Source organism: Ixodes scapularis, unplaced genomic scaffold, assembly GCF_016920785.2.
Source record: "Ixodes scapularis isolate PalLabHiFi unplaced genomic scaffold, ASM1692078v2 PGA_scaffold5__190_contigs__length_132052651, whole genome shotgun sequence".
Taxonomy (NCBI): Eukaryota; Metazoa; Arthropoda; class Arachnida; order Ixodida; family Ixodidae; genus Ixodes; species Ixodes scapularis.
This window is the reverse complement of record NW_024609880.1, coordinates 118,604,145-118,631,676: the sequence shown is the minus strand read 5'-3', so window position 1 is coordinate 118,631,676 and position 27,532 is coordinate 118,604,145. Positions and strand designations below refer to the sequence as shown.

At 44.8% G+C, this 27,532-nt stretch overlaps 1 protein-coding gene across 1 annotated transcript in view; it reads left to right on the top strand.

The window, feature by feature from the left end:
• Window positions 1-21,075, top strand: part of LOC115330405 — a gene marked incomplete at its 3' end in the record, with an annotated part of 40,863 nt that extends 19,788 nt beyond the window's left edge. The window contains exons 2-6 of the mRNA XM_040214776.1: window positions 327-484; window positions 11,958-12,037; window positions 16,357-16,458; window positions 16,549-16,710; window positions 20,753-21,075. Of these exons, the coding sequence (XP_040070710.1) occupies window positions 327-484; window positions 11,958-12,037; window positions 16,357-16,458; window positions 16,549-16,710; window positions 20,753-21,075 (825 nt within the window). The remainder of the gene's footprint in view (window positions 1-326; window positions 485-11,957; window positions 12,038-16,356; window positions 16,459-16,548; window positions 16,711-20,752) is intronic.
• Window positions 21,076-27,532: the final 6,457 nt, after the last annotated feature.

Sequence of the window (27,532 nt, the reverse complement as noted above, 5' to 3'; positions counted from 1 at the left end):
GCTGCGTCCGTGCAGAATTTTTTTATGTCACATTTTTATGTTGTACGGCCACACAAATACGCGCTTGTAAGTAATGCAATGACCCGTCCACATTTACGTTGTAATCATGTTGAAACCAATGTAAGAGATACAGGTGTTCGATTTGCTCCTTACTTCGTCCATGAGCGTTACTTCGCTGTGATATAAAGTGGAGAAACACCTGATTTGTACTGTCAACAGTGTACGAATGCTTAAATCTGAGTGGGTGCCCTTTTTATTTGGCCCTACCATCCTTCTTGTCGTAATAAAGGGAAAAATAATGACATGTTTTGTTTCGATGTTTGCAGGTCCTGGAAGAAACATCAAAGAATACGTACTTCCTGATGTTTCGCACCCAAATTCTTTATTTTAAGAGATGTCTCCACGCAACAGCAAATATCACAGACAAAACAAACAAAACCGCTAATTACAGAATCACAGTCTACAATCGAAACAAAAAAATATAGTAAGTACTTAACTAATCTTATTGATACTATTATAATATTAATAATAATAATAATAGCAATAACAATAATCAAGAATCAAGAATCGGCTTTATTTGGTGCCCGGAAACGATCCTTCAGTTTTAGTACTAGCACACCCAAACACTTTTTATATTGAACACACATGAAGGGGTGAATGCATAACCCAATAAAAAATTGGGACAAGACATAAACACTTTTATAATGAGGTAAAGTTGCACATCGGCAATACAATCAGGAAGAGGCATGTGTCTAAAGAGACAGCGACACCTTCATATTCAGCGGCGGAATTAAGGAACAGCATCAAAGACAAACTTCCACGAAACTATTATTTGGAGTCATTCAACAGACACAAGTATTAAAAAAAATTCTTTACTTCCACAAAAGATATCCAGGTGACTGGCAAGACCCCCATAGTAGGTCTTTCCCACACGAATCACTGGATTGTGTACACAAAATGAAAGATCAGCCTTTTCACGGCGTTGATGTAAGCTAGACAAATGTAGGGCGCGTATTAAACAATCATTGCGTAACAAACATAAGTTATCGCGAAAGTACAATACCTACGTCTATAGATTGACAGGGATTTATTTTGCACTCGCTCTAGCCTGAAGCAATTAGGGCTGGGAGAGATGCTGTTCCAGACCACCGAGGTGTATTCCAGATGGGATCAAGCCAACGCGGAGTGGAGAACAATGAAAGTTTTCGGGTTCGAAAATACTCTATAGACATCCTACCGGCAACACCTAGAGTAGGCAAGTCGGACATTTTCATGTGATCTATGTGTGCGTCAGAGCGGAGAGAAGAAACAAATATCACACCAACGTCTCCCACTTCGCTTACACGACTTAGAACCTCTGAGTGAATACTGTAGGGAAAACATGTGCTGTGCGTTCTTCTCGTGTAGAACATTACTTTAGTTTTAGCCTTATTTAAGATTAGGTTATTAGTCATACAATCAATTATAGAATGAACAGGCATCCTCCTGAAGCATCCAGCAATCACTGGTACTGCGAATTTCACGAAATATTTTAATATCATATGCATATTGCAAAACTAAACAATTAGAGATAATCTTAGACACGTCATTGACAAAAATAGAAAACAATAGAGGCCCCAGCACCGACCTGTAAGGGGCCCCGGAGGTGACACCATATCTCAAAGAGTATTTGCTGTTTATAAATATTATTCTAATTTCTATAATTAGTATTATTACAAACATAAAGTTATAATTATATTATAAAATATAAATATAATAATATGCATTGCAAGGGCTGACGGCTCCGGCAAAATTGGCTTGTGGGATCCCACCCGGGAAGTCACCAAAAAACAGGCCGGCAATAAAATAAAACAAATCAAATGCCACACGTTAAATAAATATCAATAGAAACACGGAGTCCAAGGCTGATTCAAAGACATATTCATCATCAACAAAAACATTGAATTCAAGGCTGATTCAAAACCAGAAATCAAACGAACACTCTGTCCATCATAGAGCAGCAGAGCCAATTTTTAGTTTTGTCCTGGAATCTAAAAGGAAGGCAGACGCTGGGAGCTGATCGAAAATATCCGCAACATAATAAGCTCGAGTTTCTATCCCATACCTCGCGAAACAGCGAGGACGCTTAAAACGGACGGCCTAGTCTTAAAGTGCGAGACGGTCCATACGAAACGAGAGTCCTACGTTCAAAAAACTGGAGTACGACTGCTTTCCAGTATAAGGAATAACAATGTGACATTTCGATATCGCTAAGAATATTCGTGCTGTTAGAGAAAGCTGAATGGACCTTTTCCACATACCGACGCCACCAGGCGGTGGCTGCACGAACTAAAAATTGAGGAAGTGACCTACCTGCTCTACCAATCGATAATGGGAGCTGCGCTACCAGTTTCTTTGCTCTCTGAGCTGCGGCGCGTGCCCAACGTGACTTTCAAGAGGGGCATCCGTGGCGTCCACGGAAACGTCGTGTTTTTCTTTCCGTCCAATTTCTTTTTTGTGTAACACAATTATATATGTGCTGCAATTACGTGTTCTACTCGCTGATCCACAGCCTCCTTCCGAATTTCCTCGATTTTTCGTGCCGACTTCCGCCGCTTGGCATCGGGCGCTTGCGCGTGCACAGAACGCTTCTCGGAAAAGGTCCATCACATGGCACACTTTTTAAAATGCATTGGCGAATATTGGTCACCTCTGCATGCCGCAGCCCTGCACCGTGAATAAACACAGTCACCCCGTACCTGAGTACACTGTATGCCGAATTCACCTTCAAAAGATTACATGCCTAGGCCTATGCTTAACCTTATTGACATTAGTTTCCAAATTATTAAGGGCGCTGTCAATATTTATATGCCAAAAAACCAACAAAGTGTCGTCAGCGTTTGGATAACACAGGCATCCAGAAATGAGAGAAACGAGATCGTCGACATAAATGTTATACTTCGTCTTACCTTATGTGCATACACAGCCGACGTTACGTGCTGAGGGGACCGTCCAGACAGCGTTAGAAAGATAGCATCAAGATGTTCGTCGTGTTTATGTACGTGTTCTCTCATTGCTGAACCAATCACAAACAAAAAAGACTCCTTTTGGTCCCAATAGCTCGTAGCGTCGGGTGCGCCCGAACTAGTGCTGAAAAGAATATAAATAAAAGGGGCAATAGCGCAGAACACTGTGGAACCCCCGCTTACAGAAAACAAAGGTTATTCACTTCCCGACGCACTTGCACACGCGGTGATAGTCCAGATAACATATCTGACAATAGTGAATCAAAGGGTCCCCAAAACTCAAACTTATAATTTACGCAGCTCAATAGAGTGATTGACGGTATGAAAGGCTTTTGACACGCCCAAACACAATAATCTTCGACGTCAACTAAGAACAGCAGCGTACCCTTCGCAGGTACGAAACTATATTGCGATTCGGATATCATGGGGTGGTTGTACAAAAATCTAGCCATTACTGAAAATAGGTTGCTTTTCTAAAAGGTGCCCCAAGACAGGCAATAATGATATGGGGCGGTAATTCTCCATCAATGCCAGTCTACCGCCCTTAAAATATGTCACTTTCAACCCTTTCGTATACTCACGTGCCCTTATAAAGCCGTTAAGCATAAAAAAACATGGTTCAAAGACGCAAGTAAGCTTTCGAGAAAACCAACGGTAATTTCATCGGCTTCATGTGATATAGTTCACTTCATACTAAACAGAGTGGACTGGAAACCTTCATCCCGATCATAAAGATAGCAGAAGGGCAATGTGAACCTTTCAAGGTTCCTTCCTGAATATCGCCACAGCGCAATTCGTCTGGAGAGGTAGTAAAGAAAAAAACTAAAAAACGTTATGCTTTTCTAGTTTTCTTACTATTGTCAGCTAACTTCTTGTATATGACGTCGTCAATTGAGTGCTAACTGTGGTGGCCTGTCAGACCTTTGGCAAATGATAAAGTTTATGAAATAATAAGACGACTTTCTGACAACTTTTTTTTTAAATAGAGCCGTTTAGCGAAGCGTACGAGGGTATTGACCTTGTTCCTCGCAGCAGAAAATTCGCCAAGCTATGTTAAGTTTTTAGCTGCTCGCATACAACGCACCCAAAATCTTTTTTATCAGCGATGGCAGCTAAAATATCTGCAATTGACCAAACGCAAATTCACCCTCGTTTTCATATTTTATTTTTATAAAACGTGGCGGCAGTGCTTTTGCGTTCGAAGAGTCGAGGACTGCAACAAGTGTTGGGTAAACATAAGAGTGGGATACTCTGACGTTGATGAAGGCCTTGAAGAGCGCACTTGACAGCAGTTCGAAAGTTGCTCATTAGCAGTGTTGGCGGTAACTCGTTATTTGTAACGGTGTTACCGGTAATGCGTTACTTTTATCGGTAATTTCGTAACGTACTCTTTAGTTATTCAAAACAGTAACGCGCAACGCACCTACGTTACTTATTCCGAGTAATGGGTAACACTAACCTTACTCGTTAAATATCTTCCCAAGACTTAAGCAAAATTATGCTCTACAATTTTCGTGTTTCTAAGCACCAAAGCGTTTAAATTTGCTTGTTTTTTGGGTTTTTTGGCGTTTCTTTTTTTGAGTATTTGTGTGCAACCGTAAAAAAACACATGGTCATTATATTGAATATGTGTATTGACCTCATGTTTCTTGCGTACGCATATGCATATGCATACCTGTAACGTACAAAGAGTAAGTCGTGTTAATTCATAACTTTTAAAAAAGAAACGCTAAACTAACGTTCATCACGTCTTATAAATAACGGTAACGGTTACGTGCTATTTTTATTTTGACGTAACGTAGGTCGGCAACGCTTTCCTTTTATTGCAAGTAACGTATTTCGTTACTTCTTTTTTCGGTAACGCTTAAAACACTGCTCATAAGCCTGCTCTGTGGCCCCGGTGACTGCATCTGGAGGGCGTCCGCATGGTGGTCCCCAGCGCTCCCGCGCAATAGCTTGAGCTTTCGGAAGCTCCAGTGCGGTGAAGGCAGGCCGGCGACTGATAGAGGGACGGTGTGGAGCGCACTGTGAAGCTCTTCAAACGGGTGTCACACGGCTGCCGATGACTGCAGCGATGCGATCCTTTCGAAAGCCCGCCCTAGCGCTCACAGGCGTCGACCGTCACTGCCTTTGCTCCGTCGTCCGCAATGTCCATAAAAAGACCCTCGCTGAAGGCGCCAACAGGCGGCAACACCCTCGTAGAGTATAGTTGGGGAAGCGGTCCCGTATGGAAATCTTATATCCGGGCCATATGTGGGCATACCAAACATTATATGGTTATGTAATGACTTATCTGGCATATATGCAGACTTATCTGGCATATGTGCAGACTTATCTGTCATATATACAGACTTCTCTGGCATATATTCAGCCTTATTCTGCGTATTTACACCTTTATCTGGCGGCCGGTTTTCTTTATGTTAAAAAGTTAAAAAAAGTAAAAAAAGAAGTCTCTTTAGCAAACTGTGAATGAAGCCAGCTAAATATTGGCACAAATAAATATTAGCACAAATAATCCCAAACTTCAGCATTGGCAAGCTTAAGTTTGGGATTATTTGTGCTAATTTTCAGGAGGAGTTCAATGTAGCATAATTATTTAGAAGTGTTAACATTACGCCCGAATAGACAATTTGCTAAATCCCCCAAGCTCCTCGGCCCGTACTCGAGGAATCATGGGGACGGTGTTCCTTCAGCTGACTAGTGATCGGAAATTAAGACCAATTCTATGGTTACACAGTTTTGAGTGTAATTCGGAGTCACCCTGAACAAGTGTCGTACAGAACCCAAGTACCTCTCATACAACTTTTAAAATGTTCCGCCAATGTCAGTACTGTGCAATCCGTCCAACCTTCAAGCTGGATGAGCTGCAGACATATCTCTTACATTATTAGCATTCTCGTACAGCTTCAAAGACGCTGGTATTAAGTTAGAAACGCTAAAAATGTCATTAACAGTTACGCTGAATCCGAACTAAATCCTGGTTTTGGTTGTTGGGATTTCTCATCGTTTAAGTAATTCCTGCTAAAACAACAATCACGAGAATGATAATATTGTAAGATATTTTGGCGGCTCAGCCTCGTTGAAGGTTCGACAGAATGCACAGTATTATAAGCGCTGCCATTGACGGGAAATTTTAAAAGTGATGTGACAAGTGCTTGAGCCTATGGGACACTTTGTTCAGGGTGACTATGAATTACACTAAAAACTGTGTAACCATAAAATTGGTCGAAGCTAGCGATCACTAAGGTGCTCACCGTTTCCATAATTCCTCGAGTGCGGGCCGGGGCACTTGGGAGAATTGTAGACAATAAAATGATTTAAAGTGCTGATTTCAGGCTTGTGTCTTAAGATATGCCTGGCCAGATCTGGAATTTCCTTACTTAGTCAGATGTGGGATTTTCATATCTCGCCAGGGGTATCAGGCTATATCTGGCATTATGGGGCTATATCTGCAGATATACCATATCAGGTTATATGTGGCCAATTTTTTATATGGCCATATCTGAAATCTTCTGATCTGGCCAGATATAAATTTTTTGTAAGGGGTGCGCGCTGAAAGGCGACGAATCGTATTTGAAACGGCAAAAGCTTTTGGAATGTTTAAGGCTTTTTCTTTATGATCGCTAAAGCGGCTGGTCTCGCGGGCAAATTGTTTTACCGGACACAAAGATTGTTTTGTGCAGTGTGTCGGTGTCAGACCGTTGAAAAGAATCGCAATTAGTAAGGTACAAAAGGCAAAAAGAATAAAACATTACGACCCAATTAAAAGCATGATATTACTGTCATGCAGTCAGAAATATTCCATTCACTCGGCCGAACAATTAGAGCGTGATATAGACGTTTGAAAGCGGCCATGCTTCGAACGCTATTATGGCCATGGTGGATGGAAAACACCTGGTTGATATCCGACATCGCCTAATGAGAGTTACGAAATTGCAGAGGGAAAGCAAATTGCCGAAGGAAAGAAATCATGTTTTTGTTCTTAACTTCTCGGCTAGGTAGCGCAAGCTACCGCCCGATATGAAGGGAAAAGCCGTTAGCATCATTCCATCCATTTTGTTTGGGATCCAGTCTGGAAACCGTGGAAACGCTTCAGCAGTGATTGACCATCAGTCGATCTGCCCACAGCAGCAGCAAGAGGGCGGCGCCCAGAGGCCGTACTTGGAAACGTTTACAGTGAGGTATTTTAGAACGCAGCTCTTAAACGCCCGTTTCCGGCTTAAGAGGCGTCGGCGTAACAGTGAGGTCACGTGATATCGCGTTACCTAACGGGGGCCACGTGACCTAAGGTTGGGTCACGTGATCTCAGGGGGTCACATAACCTCTCGGGGGCCACGTGGCCTCAAGTGGGGTCACCTAACCCCAGCGGGGGCCACGTGACCTCAGGGGGGCCACGTGAGGACACATGTCCCCCGTGGCGGAGTAGCAGGCAGGATGACGAGGTGAGGAGGAGGGAGGAAGGGTATACCCTCTCCTCAGTACCCTTCCATCCTCCTCCTCAAGAGCTGCGCTCCAATTCGGTGTCACAGGCAGTCATGGGCACGTTACCAGTAAAAAGTAACAGTGTTACAGTTACAGTTACCTAGGGGAAAAAAGAAACTCTGTTACAGTTACAGTTACCGGATTCAAAAAGTAACGTGTTACAGTTACAGTTACTGAAAAAACAGTAACGCCATTACTTTCTCGTTACAGTACGAAAATTGGACACGAAGAATCACAAACCAAAACAATATTATTTTATTTGTTACACTATAATGAGAAGAAAAGCAAACTGAGAAATCAGAAAAATTGAACCCGAAGGGTGTTTCTTTTTTGCGTCATTCGCCGTTTCAGCATTTTGATGTGCATAATTTATTTGCAATAATTGTTATAACTTAGAATCAACCGTTTTTTAAAATTGTCATCGGCCCGCGTCAATAATCGTTTTCGTTTAGTTTTCACTCCGAAACGAATGAGGACAGAGATGGTCACATAGTCCCCTTATGGGAGGAATACACTCGGAAGCAGGCCTAAACATAACAGGTCAAACAGTTTAGAATATATAAAAGGGGAAAGGAGACAATTAGGTTCTGGTGCTCTACGAGTCTACGGAAACGCCAACTTTGGAAGTCGTGTTCACTCGAACGGCTCCGACTTTCGAAGAGAATGAATAAGTTAAACAAGCGCCGGCTTCCTGCACATTATAGGGACGGTTTCCTTGAAAACTAATAGGAATGAGGAAACGGCGAACGGCTGGGTGTAAAAACAACAGCAAGGAAATATCCCAGACACAGCCCAGAGGGAATACTCGGAGACATCGCACGACCACCGACACCCGCAGATGGTCCCCACGAGAGAAGAGTGAGCCAAAGCCAGCGAAACAGACATTGTTTGCCGCCCCTACCACCGCGGGCGCCGCTTCCTTTATCTCCCGGTTTCGTGCTGACTCGTCCGTCGTACATTCTAGGTCGTGGGCTAAACCAGGCAATTTTTCGTTTGTTTAGTCCGTAGCCACGTTTCTTCTTTTTTTTTTTTTTCTGAGCGAGGAGTTTGGAGAAAATTACTTCGAGATGGCAATTTCTGTATGTCCGCGACAGTGGGTTCTAATTTATATAGTAAAAAAAAGTAACTGTAACGGCCTAAACAGCTACAGTTACCCAATAAGAAAGTAACAGTGCTACAGTTACAAGTTACCAGCATTAAAGAGTAACGCGTTAAAGGTATAAGTTACCGAAAAAAGTAGCTAGTTACCGGTAACGCGTTACTAGTAACTAGCTACTGCCCAAGACTGGTCCCAGGGAGTTGTAAACGGCTTTGTGTTTCTAATTCACCCACCACTAAATCGCGGCAAACAAATGCAAAGCCGTGAACATGAGCAGGAGAGCGAGGTACACGCGTTGTCCTCCTCTCCTTAACGCCAGTCTTGGGCAGTAACTAGTTCCTAGTAACGCGCTACGTGTAACTAGTTCCTTTTTCTGGTAACCTTCACCTTTAACGCGTCACTCTTTAATACTGGTAACTTGTAACTCTAACACTGTTACTTTTTTTATCGGGTAACTGTAACTGTTTAGGGCGTTACAGTTACCTTTTTTTTTACTATATAAATCAGAACCCACTGCCGCGGACATGGAGAAATTGCCATCTTAAGGCCTGATCACACTAGCGTGAAGGGCGCCACCGGGCGGCGCCGCCGGGCGGCACCGCCGCCCGGCGTCCCAACGCGAGGAGTCCACATTGGCCTCCGTTTTGCAGGCGTCACGTGTCAGCACTGGATCCCGCGATCGCACCTCCCTTCGGATTTCCCGCCCTTTCGTCGTCTGCTCTTCGTTACATTCTTCCGTTCCGCACTCGCTGCCTACACGGTAGGAGTCCATAATGACCTGGTGATCAGCGTGAATGTGATTATCCTAGCCTGCTCGTTGATCTTGCTACGTCGCCGCGCTCTAAGGGCAGGAGGCGCAGGTTTTGGGTCCGGCCGAGTTGGTTCTACCGAAACACCGAAGGACAGGACAGGTCTGGCGCGCCGCCGGGGCTTTGGTGATCCGGCGGAGCGCCAGAGGTGACGGCTACTTTCGAAAGTGTCACCAAATCAACCCGACATCCGTCACAACACAGACGACATGCAACAAGTGCTACGGAGAAACTCATTTGTAATTCCGAATTCCTCTCCTAAAATTTCCCTGCGGTTGTTATTAGCGTCCTTATCTAGGTAGCCTGGCTGCGTCTTGTCATTTAAAGAGGAAAGCAGTCGCACAGTTTTAAGGAACCGCTCCGTTGGGAAAGGCATCGGGGGGAAGGGAGGCACTCACTTGATCGAATGACGTTTTAGCGAACGCCCACGTTTTATCGAATGAAACTTTAGCGAATAGTCGGAGGCCGCGAAGCGGCGTTTTCGGGTGGGCCAAATGAGTTCACATTTTTGTAATGAGCAGCCGCAGACTGTCGCCGCGAAGCGGCGAAAGCGCAGCGCGGCGGATGGGTTAACGGGCGCCCCCGTTATTCGCTAAAACGTCCATTCGCACAAATGTCGCTGTTCGCTAAAATGTCATTCGCTCATGTGATATGGACCCCGGGGGGAAATAGGGAGAGCAGACGACACGAAACACGTCCTTCGGAAAGTGAAAGACGCGCCGAGGACCGGCTTGAGCTTTGCCATGGCATCGCGACGTCACTATCTACGCCACCTCCCATTGGCTCTTCTATTCTGCGGCGAGCGGCGCCCAGCTCTGAACCGGGCACGGAGCTGTTGACTCTACGGCGCCGTACGTCGCGCCGTTGAAGCAGAAAACTGGTTTGGGTCGGCAAACGGCAGCGCCGACAGGCGCGCCGCAGGCCTCCGCGACGCCAATGTGGTCGCCCCCTTGACAGTATTTTTCTCCAAACTCCTGGCTAACAAAAGAAAAAGAAGAAGAAGCGTGGCCACGCAATAAATAAACAAAAAATTGCCTGGTTTAGCTCACGACCTAGAATGTACGACGGACGAGTCAGCACGAAACCGGGAGATAAAGGAAGCGGCGCCCGCGGTGGTAGGGGCTGCAAACAATATCTGTTTCACCGACTCTGGCTCACTCTTCTCTCGTGGGGACCATCTGCGGGTGTCGGTGGTCGTGCGATGTCTCCGAGACCGAGTATTCCGTCTGGGCTGTGTCTGCACCCCCCCCCTCTCTCTCTCTCTCTCCCTTCCCCTTTGTCGGATATGTCCGTGCTGTCGTTTTTACACCCAGCCATTCGCAGTTTCCTCATCGTTATTAGTTTTCAAGGAAGCCGTCCCCATATTGTGCAGAAAGCCGGCGCTTGTTTAACCTCGAGCGGACACGACTTCCACAGTTGACGTTTCGGACATAGACGCCGCGGTGGTCGTCGTACACTCGTAAAGCGCCAAAAGCTAATTGTCTCATTTTCCCCTTTATTCTTTGGAAGCTGTTTGACCTGCTATGTTTACGCTTGCTTCAGTGTATATCCCATATGGTAATTATGTGACCATCTCTGTCCTCATTCGTTTCGGACTGAAAAATAAACCAAAACAATAATTGCAAATAAATTATGCACATCAAAATGCCGAAACGGCAAATGTAGCAAAAAAGGAACAACCTTCGGGTTTACGTTTTTTTTTTTTTTTTTTTCAATTTCTCAGTTTACCTTTCTTCTCACTATAGTCAGTGTAACAAATAAAATAATATTGTTTGTGACCAATTTCTGTACTGTAACGAGAAAGTAACGGCGTAACTGTTTTTGCAGTAACTGTAACTGTAACACGTTACTTTTTGAAACCGGTAACTGTAACTGTAGCAGAGTTACTTTCTTCCCCTGGGTAACTGAAACTGTAACACTGTTACTTTTTACTGGTAACGTGCCCATGACTGCTTAACGCACACATGCGCGGAATGCGGCAGGAGGCACCCACTGAGTGCGCCGCAGTCTTCACAACGCCTTTGAAGAGGAAGGAGCGGGCTGCACAAGGAGGTGATAGCCGAAGAGAAGCGGCGATGCGCTGAGTATATGTATGCGCTTGCTCGACGTGCCGAAAGAGCCACACCGCGTAGAACAAGAAGACAACACCGGCGCACTACGTCATTGTGGATCGCCGAGCCGCCCTAGGTGGCGAATACGTTGACGCTCGACGCGAGTCGCCGCAGGGCGCCAGATGGATCCACCTTAGACCGTCGCCGCGCGCTAGGGTTACGCTGGCTGTGAGATACAGCAAGAGGCGCTGGCGGTGATGCTGACTCGAGGCAAGTGGCACTGCGTGGGGCCACTAGTGATGACGTAAGAGGGGAAAGGTACACGGCTTATCCTCTAGCTCGCATTGCAAAGAAACACTGGCAGAGGAAGAGAGAGGGACGTTAAAACAGGCTGATAACGAAGGTGTCCTCGTCCTGCTACGACCGAAATTCGTGCGCTAAAACGAGGCGCCGGCGATATATACGTTTTAAAATTTAATCTGCTGGTAATTATGTTTTCTTTATATTTCAGCGAGAATACCACAGTACAACTGAGAGCTCTAAGTCAAACTGACTACCCGCTTGAAAACGTTATACGGGCAAGCTTGAAAGGTATGTAACACCCGGAGGAGAGGAGGGATACGGCTCGGGAGGGTCAACTTTTTAACTCTTCGTCCAAATTGGTTCCAATTTCTAGGGCGATTTAAACCCCCTATTAGGAATGATTCAGTCCAAAGCGTCAGCCTTATAGACCAATTCTACAGTATCCTGCATTTCCTAAGTTAAAAAAAGTGACTTCATTTGGAAATGTTTTAAAGAAAAATTATAATTGCCTTCCACAAATGGTGTGTTTTAATGTGAAGTCGAATGCCCATAGGGCAAGTTACGCTAGATATTGAGAAAAGGCAATTCTATAGAAAATAGAATTGCCTTTTAGGGCCCTCGCTGAGGGCTCTAAACACTAAAAGAAAGTCTTCCGGAAGCCTCGAGATGATCTGGGAACACCAGCACTTGAGAGAAGAAACGCCGGTGTACGTGTGTATGTCTGTGTGTGTATGTCTGTGTGTGTGTGGGGGGGGTCTATCGGTGTTGTGTTTTAGTTTGAACGGCAAAAGCGTCGACACCTTGGATCAGACACCGGAGCATGGCAAGAGCGGCTACGGCATGCGTCATCTGTCCCTCGCTGAAAGAACACAGGGCAATTGCATCAGCCGCCCGCGCAATTCGAACACCGCGTGAACACTCGAACTCCGGGGAAAGCTCCTCTCGCTCAGCGGGCCTTCCCGCCCTCGGAGGGCTATATCGCATGGCCTCAGGAAGCCCGCGGAGGCCGATTAAACAGTCGATCATGCTATCTGTATATTGAGTCTGCACATAAAAGTTATACTTCAGAAATCCCACTCCAGGTCCGTTTCTTCGGGGCTATGCGATCAGCGAGCCACAACCCCGACCCCTGGTTCCGAACCTGAGATCCTGACCTCCCAAACGCAACTTCGTCTTGTGTTTCGCTTCTTCTGTGTCTCACCTTTTTCCTGCTACTCTTTTATAATGTCGGTCAACAGCCAACTACCCAAAAACTCACTATTGTTAACCGAATTACAGCGCAGTTATTTACACCCGAAGCGCACTTGTTTTCGAAGCTAGCACGGAGGTGAAATGGAGCCTCCGGTAAGCCTCAGCAGAGCGGCACTCACCGTTTCGCTTGGAGATCCAGTGGAACAACGGCGTCTGGAACACGTCTCAGAACGGTGTGTTTACCGCATCAAAAAAGTGCTCCCTCGATTTCCGCCTGATAACTCCATACAAGTGTCGTGCTGTCGCCGGCCGCGAACCTGGAAATGTCCCAGCAGCGGTGGCAGATGTGGCTGTCGCCTGTTCTACTGCAGATCCTCCGCCATTGTGGCAGTCCATGGAAGCTTCGGTACACAGAATTTGGGACGCCGCGACGACAGCGGCGCTCGCGTTCGCTCGTGTTTTTTGCCAGCATTTCTATGATCAACCGCCAGGATCTCGACGTCATCAGTGACGTCACTGATGACGTCATCAGTGATGATGACATGACGATGGGGATGTCGGTGACGTCATCAGTGACGTCACTGATGACGTCATCAGTGATGATGACATGACGATGCGGATGTCGGTGACGTCATCAGTGACGTCACTGATTACGTCATCTGTGATGATGACGATGGCGATGCGGATGCCCCCCCCCGAAGTCACGTGACACCCCCAGGCCACGTGACCCCCGCCGAGGTCACGTGACCTCCCCGATGACGTCATCGTCACTGATGACGTCACCGGCATTTGCATCGTCATCGTCATCATCACTGATGACGTCATCAGTGACGTCACTGATGACCTCACCGGCATCCGCATCGTCATCGTCATCATCACTGATGACGTCATCAGTGACGTCAACGGCATCCGCATCGTCATCGTCATCATCACTGATGACGTCATCATCAGTGATGATGACGATGACGATGCGGATGCCGGTGACATCGATGACGTCATCGGGGAGGTCACGTGACCTCGGCGGGGGTCACGTGACCCTGGGGGTGGTCACGTGACCTGGGGGTGTCACGTGACTTCCAGGGGGGGTCACGTGGCCTCGGGGGGTCACGTGACTTCAGGGGGGTCACGTGACTTTGGGTGTCACGTGACCTTGGGGGTCACGTGACCTTGGGATGACCTTGGGGGCCACGTGACCTTGGGATGACCTTGGTTACGCCGACGCCGACGGCGACGGCGACGCCGACGCCGCTCAAGCCGGGAACGGGCCCCTAAGAGCTGCGCTCTAAAACACTCGCGGCCTAGCGGTTATCGCGCTTGCCTTCCACGCAAAAAGCCAGAGTTTGATGCCTGGCCGAGGGGACACATTTGTGTTGACACTGTAATGTGGTGTTCTGGTCAATTTGGGAGCTATGTTGATGATTCGAGGTTAGTATGTTTAAGGCGTCGAACCTTCCACGCCGATTGTTTCAGAAGCCCACACGCGTACAAAAGGGGCTCCGCGTGGCGAACCGGAGGCAGTCTCGCCCCATGCGTTCGATCCTGCTGTTACGCCGACTTCGACGACCGCGGCGCTCGGTTGTTATCTTCTGAAAAAAAAAAAAAAACATTTAGGGCGCTGGCGAGCTGGTGTAAGTTTACCATTTTTTGAGACGTCGTCGCGTTTCTTCCAGCCAGTCTCAGGTGGTCTGAAAGATGGTGTTATCTTCTGTTTCATTTATGTTTTGGGCACAAATTTGCAGCATTAAACATTTCAGTTTCCTCAAATATTCTTTGTTTCGTCTCCTCCTCATTCGTGACAATATTGTTCTTGGCTGGCTGCAGCACCGAGTTTGTGTCTTCGGTCATCCATCGTTTGCAGACAAATTCTGACTTACCGAAATACGTCCGAGTAGAGAAACGTAGGGTTCTTTGTCTTATTTTCATGTCTCCCATAACCTAAGGCACTAGCCGGGAAGTTTTGTGGACAGCTGTTTTTAAACCAGATTTTCGGCTCGACCGGCTTGCACCTTTTTGGTCGCAGAAAGCAGGTTCTAACAAAAATCAAGGACCCTACGGTGGGTTACGATCTGCGTGTAATGTCCAATATTCCTGTGAAGTGTGGTTCTTACAACGTGGGTCAGAAGGCTAAGTGTCTTAATCACAACTTAATTCAACACAAACGAACGATGAAAAACAAATCCAATGGTTCAGAATAAGCGAATCATCTTTCTTCGGAAGCAATTGTGTCGTTGTTGTGAAAAATACTGAAGGGACTGTTTAAAACGTTCAGTGAAATAGTCGCTGATGATTGATGGGCACGCTTGTTGTTTATGCGACATGTTCGTTTCTCTAGACAACTGCATGAAAGCGCCTCTTAATTGCCGTTTCATTCTGGTTCCATTAGTGGTTGGTTGACCTCATTCCTTTTCTTGCTTTGTGATCATTGGGTTATTTACTTTGACTATGTCCCCAGTTTCTGTCCGTCGCACGGTGCAATCTATCATCTCTTTGTTGACGAATCTCGCTTGGAGGTTGATGTGTACCCTCTTTGGATAGTGTATTCTTGGTTAGTTACATGTGACGTCATCACTGCATGTCCTTCATATCTTCTTTTGTCTGTTAGGTTTTCTTTCTATTGGTTGTGAATTTAAAGTTGGGTTTCGTAAAATAAGCTTCAGCTGTGTTTGGAGTTTCGTGTTGTCCTGTATTTCTGTTTCCCAACTCTGTAGGGCTAAACATGGCAGCTCTCAAGCAGCTCGCTGGAACCCTTGCGTTAAAACTTGTTCAGATTCTCTATATTTAATATAAATACGCTAAGTCATTTTGTTCTGCACTGGAGAAAAGCTGCAGCGAAGAAGCTTTAGCGGGTTTCGTTCAACATCATCGTACTTGCTGTATTTACTACACTGCGGTTATATGTTAGCCTGTTTCAGACAATCGTCTCATGAGTCAGATTTCTTAAAGTGGTACCCATTTGCTTCAATTCGAAACGTGTTGACCAGGAGGCTCCGCAATAATAATTTACTGTCATTTTCAGTCAAGCCAGGCTTTATATTATTCACTAAAATTAACAAAATTCGAGGGTCATGTAAAATGAACCTAGTAATAAGTCAAGCCATTTCACCAACAGGTACTTCTGCAGATTTAAAGTGTTCGGCGATGATGCTCAAAAGTGAAAATTCGGAAATTAAATATCACTATGCCAAGTTACAAGTTGTAACCAATTTACAGGTATAGTTACAAAGATTTTATTCTAGCTTGTTTAGTTTCGAAAAATGTTACTAATTACAGTAACATACATAGTTGTAATTAGGTACTCTGCGGCTTTGCTTCACTGAAAGGTCATTTATTAGTGTGCAAACTGGGAAGATTTTAGCTGCGTAATCGTCTAAACTATTTTGAAAATCCGATAGAATGTTTTTGTACCCCAAAACCAGAAAGACTCCCAAGTGATACTCCAGTTCCCCCAGGAAGCTACACGTACGCTCAGTATGACAACTCCAGCTGCTATTCCAGAAGTACTCCCTATCCTGATAGAGGTAAGTTAAGGTTTATGCTCAACAAACGTGGAGCATTTCTGTGTTTGTGATATTTACAAGTTTCATTGCCAAAATGATTTCCCCACGCAGGTGTTGCTGCGAGGCCTCAGCCCATCGCACGAGATTCTGATTCAACCGGAAATATCCTAAAGCAACACTTCCCTTTTCCGGAAAATCCTCAGTATATGGACATGTATGTGGTATACAGCGAGCCGCAATGTTACATTCTCAGGAGTCCCGCAGCCCAGGGAGGTAAGGGCTTTAAAACTTCAGCAAGGTTAATGTCACACTGTCTTGATTTCCGCTAATTTAAGTGGTGAGGAAAGCAGTACAGTTTGCATTATAGCGGAAGAAGAAACAGATAAATCAAAGTTGCCTAACGCAGGAATCTAGAATAAAACAAGCTGTACAAAAGGCGTATTTCAACAGATTTAGTTTACGTTGCTTTTATTTATATTTGCGCAGTACAGTTTACGTGTTCAGTTTACTGAGATCGTGCTCTAAACTCGCTGGTAATCGTCGGTTCCTCGAAGGCTTATCAATTGGTACGTCCGTGAAAACTCTTGGCACCAAAGTTTTGTTCCGACTAAAAAGAAGTGTTCCAGACAGTGCCCAATGTCGTGCACAATGAACATTTGTTAAATTCTGGACGAAAAAGGTAACTTCACAGGACTCCAATGAAATGCCTTACGCTGCTAGTATCGTGTGTGATATTTAATACATTAAGAATTTTAGTGCAACGTAATCGAACATAATTTGATGCTAAGTTGGAGACTTGCAAGAAAAAAAGGCCTTTTCGAATGGTCTACATTTGACTGATAATGAAAGGCAGGCACTAGTGCAGAAAAACTTAATAGATGTTTTATGCCTTGCCTCTGCCAATAAACACCTAAAACTGAAAATCCCGCGTAGGCGACAACATGGAGATCTATTCTACGAAGAAACACCAACGGCTATCGTAGCCTCCCGGCGATGGAAAAATCTGCATCTATACACCGTCTCACCATATCTTGGCAAATGGCGAAGGCTACGGTCCGGGTGAACCAATCAGCGCGTAAAAGCTGGACACGTGACTTTACCAGTTGCTAGTCCTAGTTGCGCCCAGTGCTGTCGAAGCCATGAGCAAGAGAGAGGGAAAAGCCGCTTCTGTACAAATTTGGAGTGACGGGCTAATTTCCTAGGGCGACAACAGTAACATATGGGACACAAGAGGGTTCGGCTTAAGAAGGCAGTTCCTCCTTCCCCTCTTCGCCATCTGCTTGGGTTACGCTCTCGCCCCCGTGTTTTTGTTAAAGGCCGACATGCACTTCGCGTTTTCCACTTTTTATCGCTGCCTTCTTTCCCGTATCCAGTCCACCTTTGCAACATGCCCCAACATGGCACCCCTTGCAATTTGTGAAAGTATGACGCTAAGAGGATCAATTTCCCTGCAGGGAACTAAGGCTGTACGTCGGCCTTTAAGGGCTGTCAATCTTCACAGCCGTCACTCTGATTGGTTCCGTAGTTTTCTGTCTGCGACAAGCCAAGTTGAAACAATGTGTACTACAGTTTGTTGCTGGGATCCGCAGATGACAATCACCCACGTTTCGCACCGCCAGCCTTACACCCGTTGCACAGGTGGTGACTTTAGCGAACCCCCGCACTTCAATTGTGTAATACGTCCATCTAAAATTTTATAGTTTAGTAGTTTTCGATGACGCTCTGCAGGTTTCTAATTTGAAACATACTTTCATTATCACCAGCTAAAAAGCTACCTAACAAGTCTTAGTTGATTGTATGACTTGCCGTGACGTTTAGCCCATTATAATATGAGCCCCTTAGTTTTAGAACTCATCCCCACAGACAGCATTAGTGCACTTTTCACGTTTTTTTTTTTGCTTTACATATGACTGTTCGAGTTAAAATCAAACATCATGTATACTGACCGCACTCTCAAAACTGTTAAGCGCACATTTCTAGTTATTTAAAATAAATATTAAATGAATTGCAACACGGTTTTCTTGAGCCTAAAACTTTCAAAACTAAAAGTATTTTCGTTTGTTGCCAACCATGGGCAGGTCGACGCCATTTATTTTGAGTTAAGTAATGCATTTGACCAGGTGCCCCATGACGTTTTAGTGCACAAGCTATCGGAAAGTCACGTTGGCCGGTAGGTTTGTAGTTTCAGTCATATCTTTACGGGTTATCGACATGATATATATCATCTGGCGCTCCTCGGGGTCCTAATCTCGGACCCTTACTTGTTAACATTTCTACCATTAATCACTCCCTTTGTGTAAAACATTCAAAGCTGCTTCAGTTCGCTGATGATATTAATAGATTATAACGTATTCAATCACATGTTGATTGTGAGCTGCTGCAGGTGAACATATCTGCTATCTCTTAATGCTGGGTTTTACAGATATTACGTCTAAACAGTAAAAAAAAAAAACTTTTTATCTTTTAATAGCAAAAGAATCGTGCGCCTATTTATTTATTTATTTTTTATAAACTAGACAGTGAACCACCGCGACGGGAATATTTACTTGACTTAAGGGTTTATATTGATTAATTTCTTAATCATGTCTTAAATTCAGTTAGTTCTTGCCAGCGACCTTTGGGTTTGTTTTCGCGCATATAAGGCTGCCCAAACAGGGCACGTCCAGGACGCGCGAAACGACACTTCTCCGCCATAAGAAATGCGGCAATCTGCATCCGCCTGTTTCCCTGTTTGTTTGTTGTTGTTGTTGTTTTTTTTTTGCCGAGAGGAAAGTTTTTTTTTTTTTGCTACTTTCCGCTTCTCTCCTTGATCGAGGCATAGTGCATGCTCGTCATGTGGGTTCGGGCAGTCACTCACACGCTCTGTTGACTGTCAGTCAATCGCGCAAGGCCTCCGCTGCTGTTAAGCCTTATCCCGAAAACAGGAAAGGGAAGTTTACGAGGGCGAGGTAGAAACAGATGGACAGGCGCCGACGTCACAGGAAAGCGGATGAGGCGAGGACGATAGCCGTGATGTTTGCCTGGTGCATGTACAAACAGAAGACGGTCCAACTTCCACTGGTGTTGTTGCTTCACTAGTTCTGAAATATCCTGTTTGGGCAACCCTTAACCCGTCATTTTAAAGATCTTTCATGTTTCGTCAGGCTTTACACCTCAACTGCGCGTTAGTAACTATAGGTCGCCCCTGCAGTTTGGAATTGTCTGCAGGGGAAACTCCTCCCAACTATTTTAACTTGAGCACAGCGAACGCTGCAGAGGAGGACACCTCCTTGCCATGGCTCAGCTAAAGTGAAAAGAGGTGGGGGGCAGAGAAAGTTGGCGCGTATTGTGTACGATCCTGATAACGACCACCGGTCCTTTTTTTAGCTACGAGTGAATGTTACTTCGGCTAAACTTGCACACACTGGCGCCGGAGTTCTGCAAGATTATGCATTTTTGTAGAAAAATGCATACCAGAACACGTCGCCCTAGACTTGTTTCACTGTTGCTTATATATGTCCCTCGCGCGAATCGTCGTCTCCACAACACGTTCTATACATGCAAGACATGTGTTCATTTCCCCCATGTTACGAATTCAGAGCAATTATAATGCAATGAGTGCGGTGGTTGACATTTTCGGAAGTGAGATGGATTTTAAAAGTGTATTAACCTTCCATATTTACTAACACCAGTGTTCGGATTTTCTGTGTTTTGTTATTTTGTGTGTTTTTTTCATGAAAGTGTATGTGTCTGTAGGGGTGTGTATCACTAGTATATGGCCTAGGTTATGTCTAGAAACAATACAAATAAATCTAAAAAAAAAACGAAAAAATAATGTTTTCAAAAACTATACACATATAATTAAGAAACGCTATGTCAGAATAGTCAGCTGAGCTCTAATTATACAATAAAATCCAATGCCTATTCTTGCCTCCCACCTTCAAAAGAAAATGAATACCCATTCAATAATATATTCATGTTTTCTTTTGTCGTGTGCTGAAACAACAAGATTCTGGGGTTTAAAAACGCAAAAAAATACTTTACTTATCTAAAGCTTGTTCACCTTTGTAACAATTAGAGCTACGACGCGATTAGGGAAAGCAAAAACAACGCGCCAAAAACAGAGCCAAGCAGACGGAGTAGTACACAGCACACGAGTTGACTGACAGATGAAATTTTTATTTTATATTATTTACTTTTACCAGCTCCTCTGTGCTCTCACTGACTTTCGTTTTCATTTGGAGTTACTTGCTTTCGCACGTTTGAGTTCTTTCCCAGTCGCCCAAAACTGTCTGTGCGATCTTCACAATTGATTGTTGTCTCTTCGTTTTCATAGGTTGCGATTTGTGGCTGAGAAAAACCGAGTTGAAAAGTATAGTGGATGGCCTGAAAGATGAGATCATAAAAAAAGAAGAGGCACTAATGAAGAACTATAAGGAATACTATAACATTAAGGGAAACTGTACACTGAGAGATTATCAAAAACGTTTCCTAGACACAGAGGTGGGAGAGGACATTGAAAAATGGTTTCAAGAGGTTCTATTTAAACGGATTTCTCCCGATTGCGCTCTTGCCTTCATGATAACTTGTGGAAAGCCTTTTTATAGAGTTTACAATCCGGTTATGTGTAATACTACACTAACAGGGCAATACGAGCCAATTTCCTATAATTATCATTTGTGATCCTCAACTGCACGTCGGGGGGTGAGGGATCAGCCATATGTATGCAAACTTGAGATTAAAAAAAAAAAAAAAATCTGCCACTGTGTCGTGTTTTGCATTTCTAGAAATATAATGAGCAGAGGAAACCACCGATTTCATTTAGTTCTGACAGGAAACGAAACAAAAAGATACACAGGGTATTTCAGCTAACATGCTTAAAAGAGCATGGTGTGCGCTACGCGTTTCAAATTGACCGAGTATTTTTCAATTGACCAAGTCAAGTTATTTTTATGCAATGAGCCAAATTGGCTAATTAACGCAGATTAACTAACTAACTTTTTAAATTGTGTTTTGTACGCCTCCCTCCAATACAAACGTCGCGTTGAAAAACATCCAATCGTGTCGTTTTCAAGAAGGTAGCCTTTTCATGTCTAATGTTTTAAAACGTTAAAAAAAAAAAAAACCAGGTCTGTCTCCGACATCTTTGCATCCCGACCTGGCCTGCGGCCACCTGCAGGCATCCCGCCTGCAGGTGGCCGCAGTCTTTATACTGACGCCCGGCCCGCAGTCTACTACTATTAACGTAAAAATATGCGAGCGTAAAAAGATATGAAAGAAATGGTGCCGTGACGCGCACTAAACTAGCGCAAGCGAGGATATAAAGAAATGAGAGTAATTGGCATCAAAAGGGGTGTTCGTTCGCCATATCATTTATGGTACATTGTGATCACTAGCAATGCTTCTTGTAGTCCCCTGATTCAAGACTGTGAAACTTTGTCAGAATTACTTTGCATTCTCACGTGTATCCTTCTTAGAGTCCTCTATTGTGTATTGTTATTATCAGATTTACCATTTTCCTTAGGCCTTTACCCAGTGACAATATGCCAAAGTATTTATGCGTTTGCATTTATGCCTGGCGAATTTCTGTTTCATAATTACTTTGAAATGTCATAACTAGCAAACATATCGAGTTTAAAGCTGTGTATGTATATGTACTAGGCGTTATATTTTATTTTTTTTTTGTAGGTTATGTGTTGGTATTTAAATAGTGATTTGTACTTATTTAGTTATTTTTATTGACTTATTTACATCCCCCTTCTCCCCTTTTCTCTCTCCCTCCCTCCACCCCCCCCCCCCCCCGCCCCCCCAGTTCACCCGAGATTGCAATATATTTTAAATCTGACCCCTGAGCCGAAACATTGGGAGACCCTTACAGAGGACCTAGATTTAAGGGAGGGAGCAACTCAAACCACAAGGAGCTTGCTGACATAACGCTAGAGCTCGATCGCAATGGCTGCTAAAACATCATCACTGCACTTAACTGGTTGCTGACGGTTCAATTGTTTAAACTGCTCATGCTCCTTCGAGGATTAAAATGACGCTCCCAATCACGCAACCGAACCTGAACAGTTGTAGACGGAGAACATGTCGGTCCTGGCGCCCAAGAGGCGACAAGGCAACTGTTGCGACCATGGTCAATTACAGGCACGGGACATAAGCCACAAGGCACGGACAAAGACACGCCGCCCGCCGTTCTTGAAAGCAGATATTCACGCTCCAGAGGCGAGCGCGCTCATGTTCCTGTTCGCACATATGGCCGCAAGCCGATTATTACCTTAAAGCCGGATTCACATGTTTATACACATACAGAAAGCAGTCTGCAGAAATCGGTCACCGCCATATCTATGGTTCGAATGCCGCGTGTCACCTCATTGTCATGCTGCATTCGAAGCACTGCTCTCGTGGTGACTTGCTTTGGAATCTGTATATGATGTATAATCTGTGTGACCCCGGCTTAAGAGTCTCGTTAGTAAGTGCCTGAACTGCGTTTCTCCTTACGATGGGCCGTAGCGGACGCTACAGCTATTCCGCCAACATAGCGCTGGGAATGTACCACGTGATACATATAAAAAATTAGCGGAATGGAATGAAGTGGTTCAGCCATTCCAGGAGTGGGAATATGCCCAGCGTACCGTTCCCAGGAACTGAAAGGATTCGAAATAGCGGAAACTAATATTCCGGAATAAAGTTGGAATGGAATGTGAGTGCTCACTGCGCAACACTGCTTCATTGAACCCCCTCTCCTACTCCTACCCAGCAAGACCCGCACCCGAAGGAGTCGCATAGCCTTACTTTATTAAAGACATTTCATGCCACAACATTTGTTGTCCAGATCTGTGCCCTGATTCCATTTTATTTATTGTACCTTTATATCGCCCTCAGGGGGCTTAATATAAGGGGGGAAAAACAGCAATAAATATTAAAACTCGCAAAGAAAACACACACACACAAAAAGAAAAACAGTCGAGGTTAATTACCTGTAAGGAGCGTCAAGTGCGGCTCGAAACGTGCTGGGCCCTTCTATTGTTACAATGTTGAAAAGTAGTGAAAGCGCACAAAAAAGACGAATACGAAGACGGAGAGGCAAACAGCACGAGCGCTGACTATCAACTGAATTATAGGATCGAAGCTCCTTAGGGTCTAGCCTTGTCTGTCCGTTTGTCCGGCCGTCCGTCCGGCCGGCGTCCGTGCTCACATAAAGAGAAAAACATGTTTCCGTAGTCGACAGGATCTGAACCTGTGCGGGGAGACTCCAAGGTATTTCTAGTCCATCGCCTTAACCACTCGACCACGACTGCGGGACAAGTAGGGGGCTCCGAGATGCGGTAGTAACTCAAGAGCTGGGGTTTCTGTCATGGTTGAAACGTTGAATGTAGCCGCTCTACGTCTGTACAAGAGAGGGCGCTGCGGTCAAATGCGTTTATAATCGCGTTAAACTTTGCATGCATTGGCTCAACGTTTATAGACGAGAGGGCGCTACTGTCAAATGCTCAAATGCGTATATAACCACGTTATATACCCTTTCTGATATAGACCGTTGACTTAAGCGATGGAGATGGGTTCCCCCACTGGCTCTGCATTTCACCGACCACAAAGCAGTAATAATGAGGTCGAAACGCAACCCGGAACTCAGCACTACCTATGAGCAATAAGAATAATCAGCACCATCAGCACTACCTATGAACAATAAAATCAGTATCATCAGCACCACCAGAGATTCACCCCAATCAACATCATTCACCACGTGGAGATGCGGTCATTTTTATTGGAAAATAAAAACGGAAAATAGAAACAGCAAAAACCACAGATATTGCACAAATATGACTATTCAGCAATGACTCGGCCACGACACATGCCAAGAAAATCCACTTCTTTTTTGTGAAGGAAAATCGCCTCTCGCCAACTTTTCTTTCCCCTCCCAACGATTGTAGTGCCTTGAAAGTCGGGAATGCAGCGGCAATCTCTGCAATGAATGTGTAAATGTGCTCTCATTGTTAAACGCAGTGATAAATCATGTTCGCGACACCGTTCGTTCAAACACCTTCCGGTCTGGCCTATGTAAACCTTGCCACAGCCCTAGGAAATTTTATATGTCACGTCAATTTTTCGCCAACTCTCTTTCCCTTTCCCTATCCTTAATGCAATAAAAATAAATAATCACTTTTTCTCCTCTTCCTTCGCAATATTACTACGGCTGTACTTGTCAACCTTCACTCATTTCCATTGCATATACGGTGCAGCCTGCCCAAACGGTGAGGAGTGGTTCCCTAGGTATCTTGGAAGATGGGCCCACCCCGGCATTTTCAAGCTGAAATGACGTGCCACGTCACTGCCGCAAGTCGGAACTAGCATGGGCCTTAATTCAGCAGCGGCTGTCGTCTACCCAGTTGAGCGGATTCGAAACTAACAGTGCACAGAGAGCTGGTCAAACATTGAGTCCGCCGAAACCAGTGGCCGGAATGGTCTCATCGATTCAGCCGTCGCCCCGGATAGGGGGCTGCGGGTTAAATCTCCGCTTTTGGCCCAATCCGCTTATCTAGATATAAAAAAATAAAATAAACGGCGGAGCCATGATCATGGCTCCGCTGTTTATATTGGCTTTCGGCGGGTCTCTAAAACTTTGATTCTTTGATTCATTGGAGTGGTTCCTTATATATATATATATATAAAACTGAGAAGAAAAAAAACCCTTAGTGAAAAACAGCAACAACGGACGATTTAATCTTCGACGTTTCGGGCCGGACTCCGGCCCGAAACGTCGAAGATTAAATCGTCCGTTGTTGCTGTTTTTCACTAAGGGTTTTTTTTCTTCTCAGTTTTACTCCCACGCCTTCGGCCTCCCGCCACCATGCCCATATATATATATATATATATATATATATATAAAGAGAGAGAGAGAAAACGTAGCGCAGGATGACGAAAAGTATATACGGAAATAAAACGCGCTTCAGACGGTTGTTGGAGTTTTTAAAACTCCAACAACATTCTCAAAATGTTGACGCACTTTATTCGTAAAGTGCGTCAATGTTTCGGACTGAGGCAGACCTTTTTGAAGACGGGTTACATTTGAGGGAATATTGGCATATCTTTGCTTCATGAAGTGGCCCATGCCGTCAAGGGAATATGTTAATTCAAAACACCTGGCTCCTTCAAGAGCCCCACGATAGACTCAACAATGTTATCACAACAAAAGCTGCTTATTTGGGGCCTAGCGAGAATGATAAACGCCGGCGTAAACCTGGACAGGAAAACAAATTCTACAACACTGTAAAATTTGACTGAACGAACACCGAGAAGCAGCCACAAAACGGCAGGCGCCAATTGCTTAGAAGACGACGCCGGCGGACGCCCTGCCGGACAGAGGAGCCAGATCGCCGAGCCTGCCCCTCAAGCGGGCTACAAACTGCGCAAGCCTCACAGCGCGGCTTTCTGCTTTTCACAGGATTGACGGTCTCCCCCTAGCACATCACAATCTCCGTCTGTTTTGATTGAGATACCTGTTAACTTTTTACCAGATGTTTTTTTTTTAGAAATTAGGAAGTTAGCGGACAAAAGGATACGCCACGAGTCACATGCCGCATACATTCAGACCTTCCTCGACGCGCGCATTGCTCCCAGAAGTTTACAAAAAAGAAAAAAAAATCACATAGTATGACACAGCTCTCCGAGAGCGATTTAAGAAAATGGCACGCGGTGTTTACTAGTGCTTCTCTCGATTTAGTAAAAATAACTAAAAATCACTGCCAGACAAGATCGACGTATGTTCAAAGGGTTGAAAGTAATTTGCTTTGCGCCAACGAACTGTCACCGCATGAAACGGCAGCACTAAAATCATTTGACGAAAAGAGACATGGGATCATCAGGAAGGTAAATAATATTAATCTAGCTAGGGATAATGTTAAATATCCCTCGACGACGGTGAGGGGACCTGACATGCAGAATATCTCTCTTGATAGTAGCAAAATAGTAAATTCTTCCACTGTAGAGCTAACACACGACGAAGAGTCGCTCCTCTCAAGGGGTCTTAACTTCTGCCCGTCCCCGACGATTTCACGCTCCTCCATGATCTCGATAATTTCGAACGAAGCCTTCGGCTTCTGGAATTCATCTTGGAAAAGCCTCACCAAGGCGCATCTCCTCTGCCTTCGACATTGTCCGGCTGGACTCTCGGTCCCAACAGAGATAAGCATCAGGACCCTTATATACACGCGGTTCAAAAGGACATTGTGTCAGCTTATAGAACTCACTAACCGCATCACTATAACCTCTCGCTTGCCGAACGCTTGGCGCTGAAGGATCTAGGTAACAAAAAAGATATTATAATCAAACCAGCTGACAAAGGGGGTTCCGTAGTTATACTAGACATCTCGGATTACATAAAATAAGGCTATAGACAACTAAGTGATGCGAAATCCAACCGTCATCTAAACAACGATACAACTAGTCAGCATGCCGAATTTCTACATCAGCGACTTATCCAGCTAGAGAAACAAGATGAAATTACCGACAAAAGTTTACAGGGGCTAACTGCTAAACACGCCGTGCCCTGGCGCTTCTATATGTTACCTAAAATCCATAAAGAAAGGAATTCCAGCTGCCCCATTATATCGGGCTCAGGAACGCTCAGCGAGCCAATTTCTAGTTTCGTTGATAACCTCATGAGCCACATCCCGCCTACCTTCCCGTCGTACATTCGCAACACGACTCACTTTGTGAAAGAAATTTCTAAAATTAAAATACCCAGAGACGCTTCTGTAGTGACAATGGATGTAACTGCTCTGTACACCGATATTCCTCATAAAGACGGCATAGAGGCGCTTGTAAGGGCATATGAAGCCCACTGGAGGGATGACTTCCAGGAGGGCCACATTCTGGCTGCCCTTTCGAGCCTGGTCCTTGAGGTAAATAGTTTCGAATTTCTAGACATTAACTCCTGCCGTCCGATAGCATTAACAAGTTGCATAGGCAAAGTAATGGAGCGAATGCTGCTTACTCGTATCGAATGGGATCTAGAAAATAGAGATCTATATCCTTCGTCCATGCATGCATTTCGACGCGGAAGAAGCAGATTTGACAACGTTATTGACTTAGTAACTAGCATTGAACAAATGAA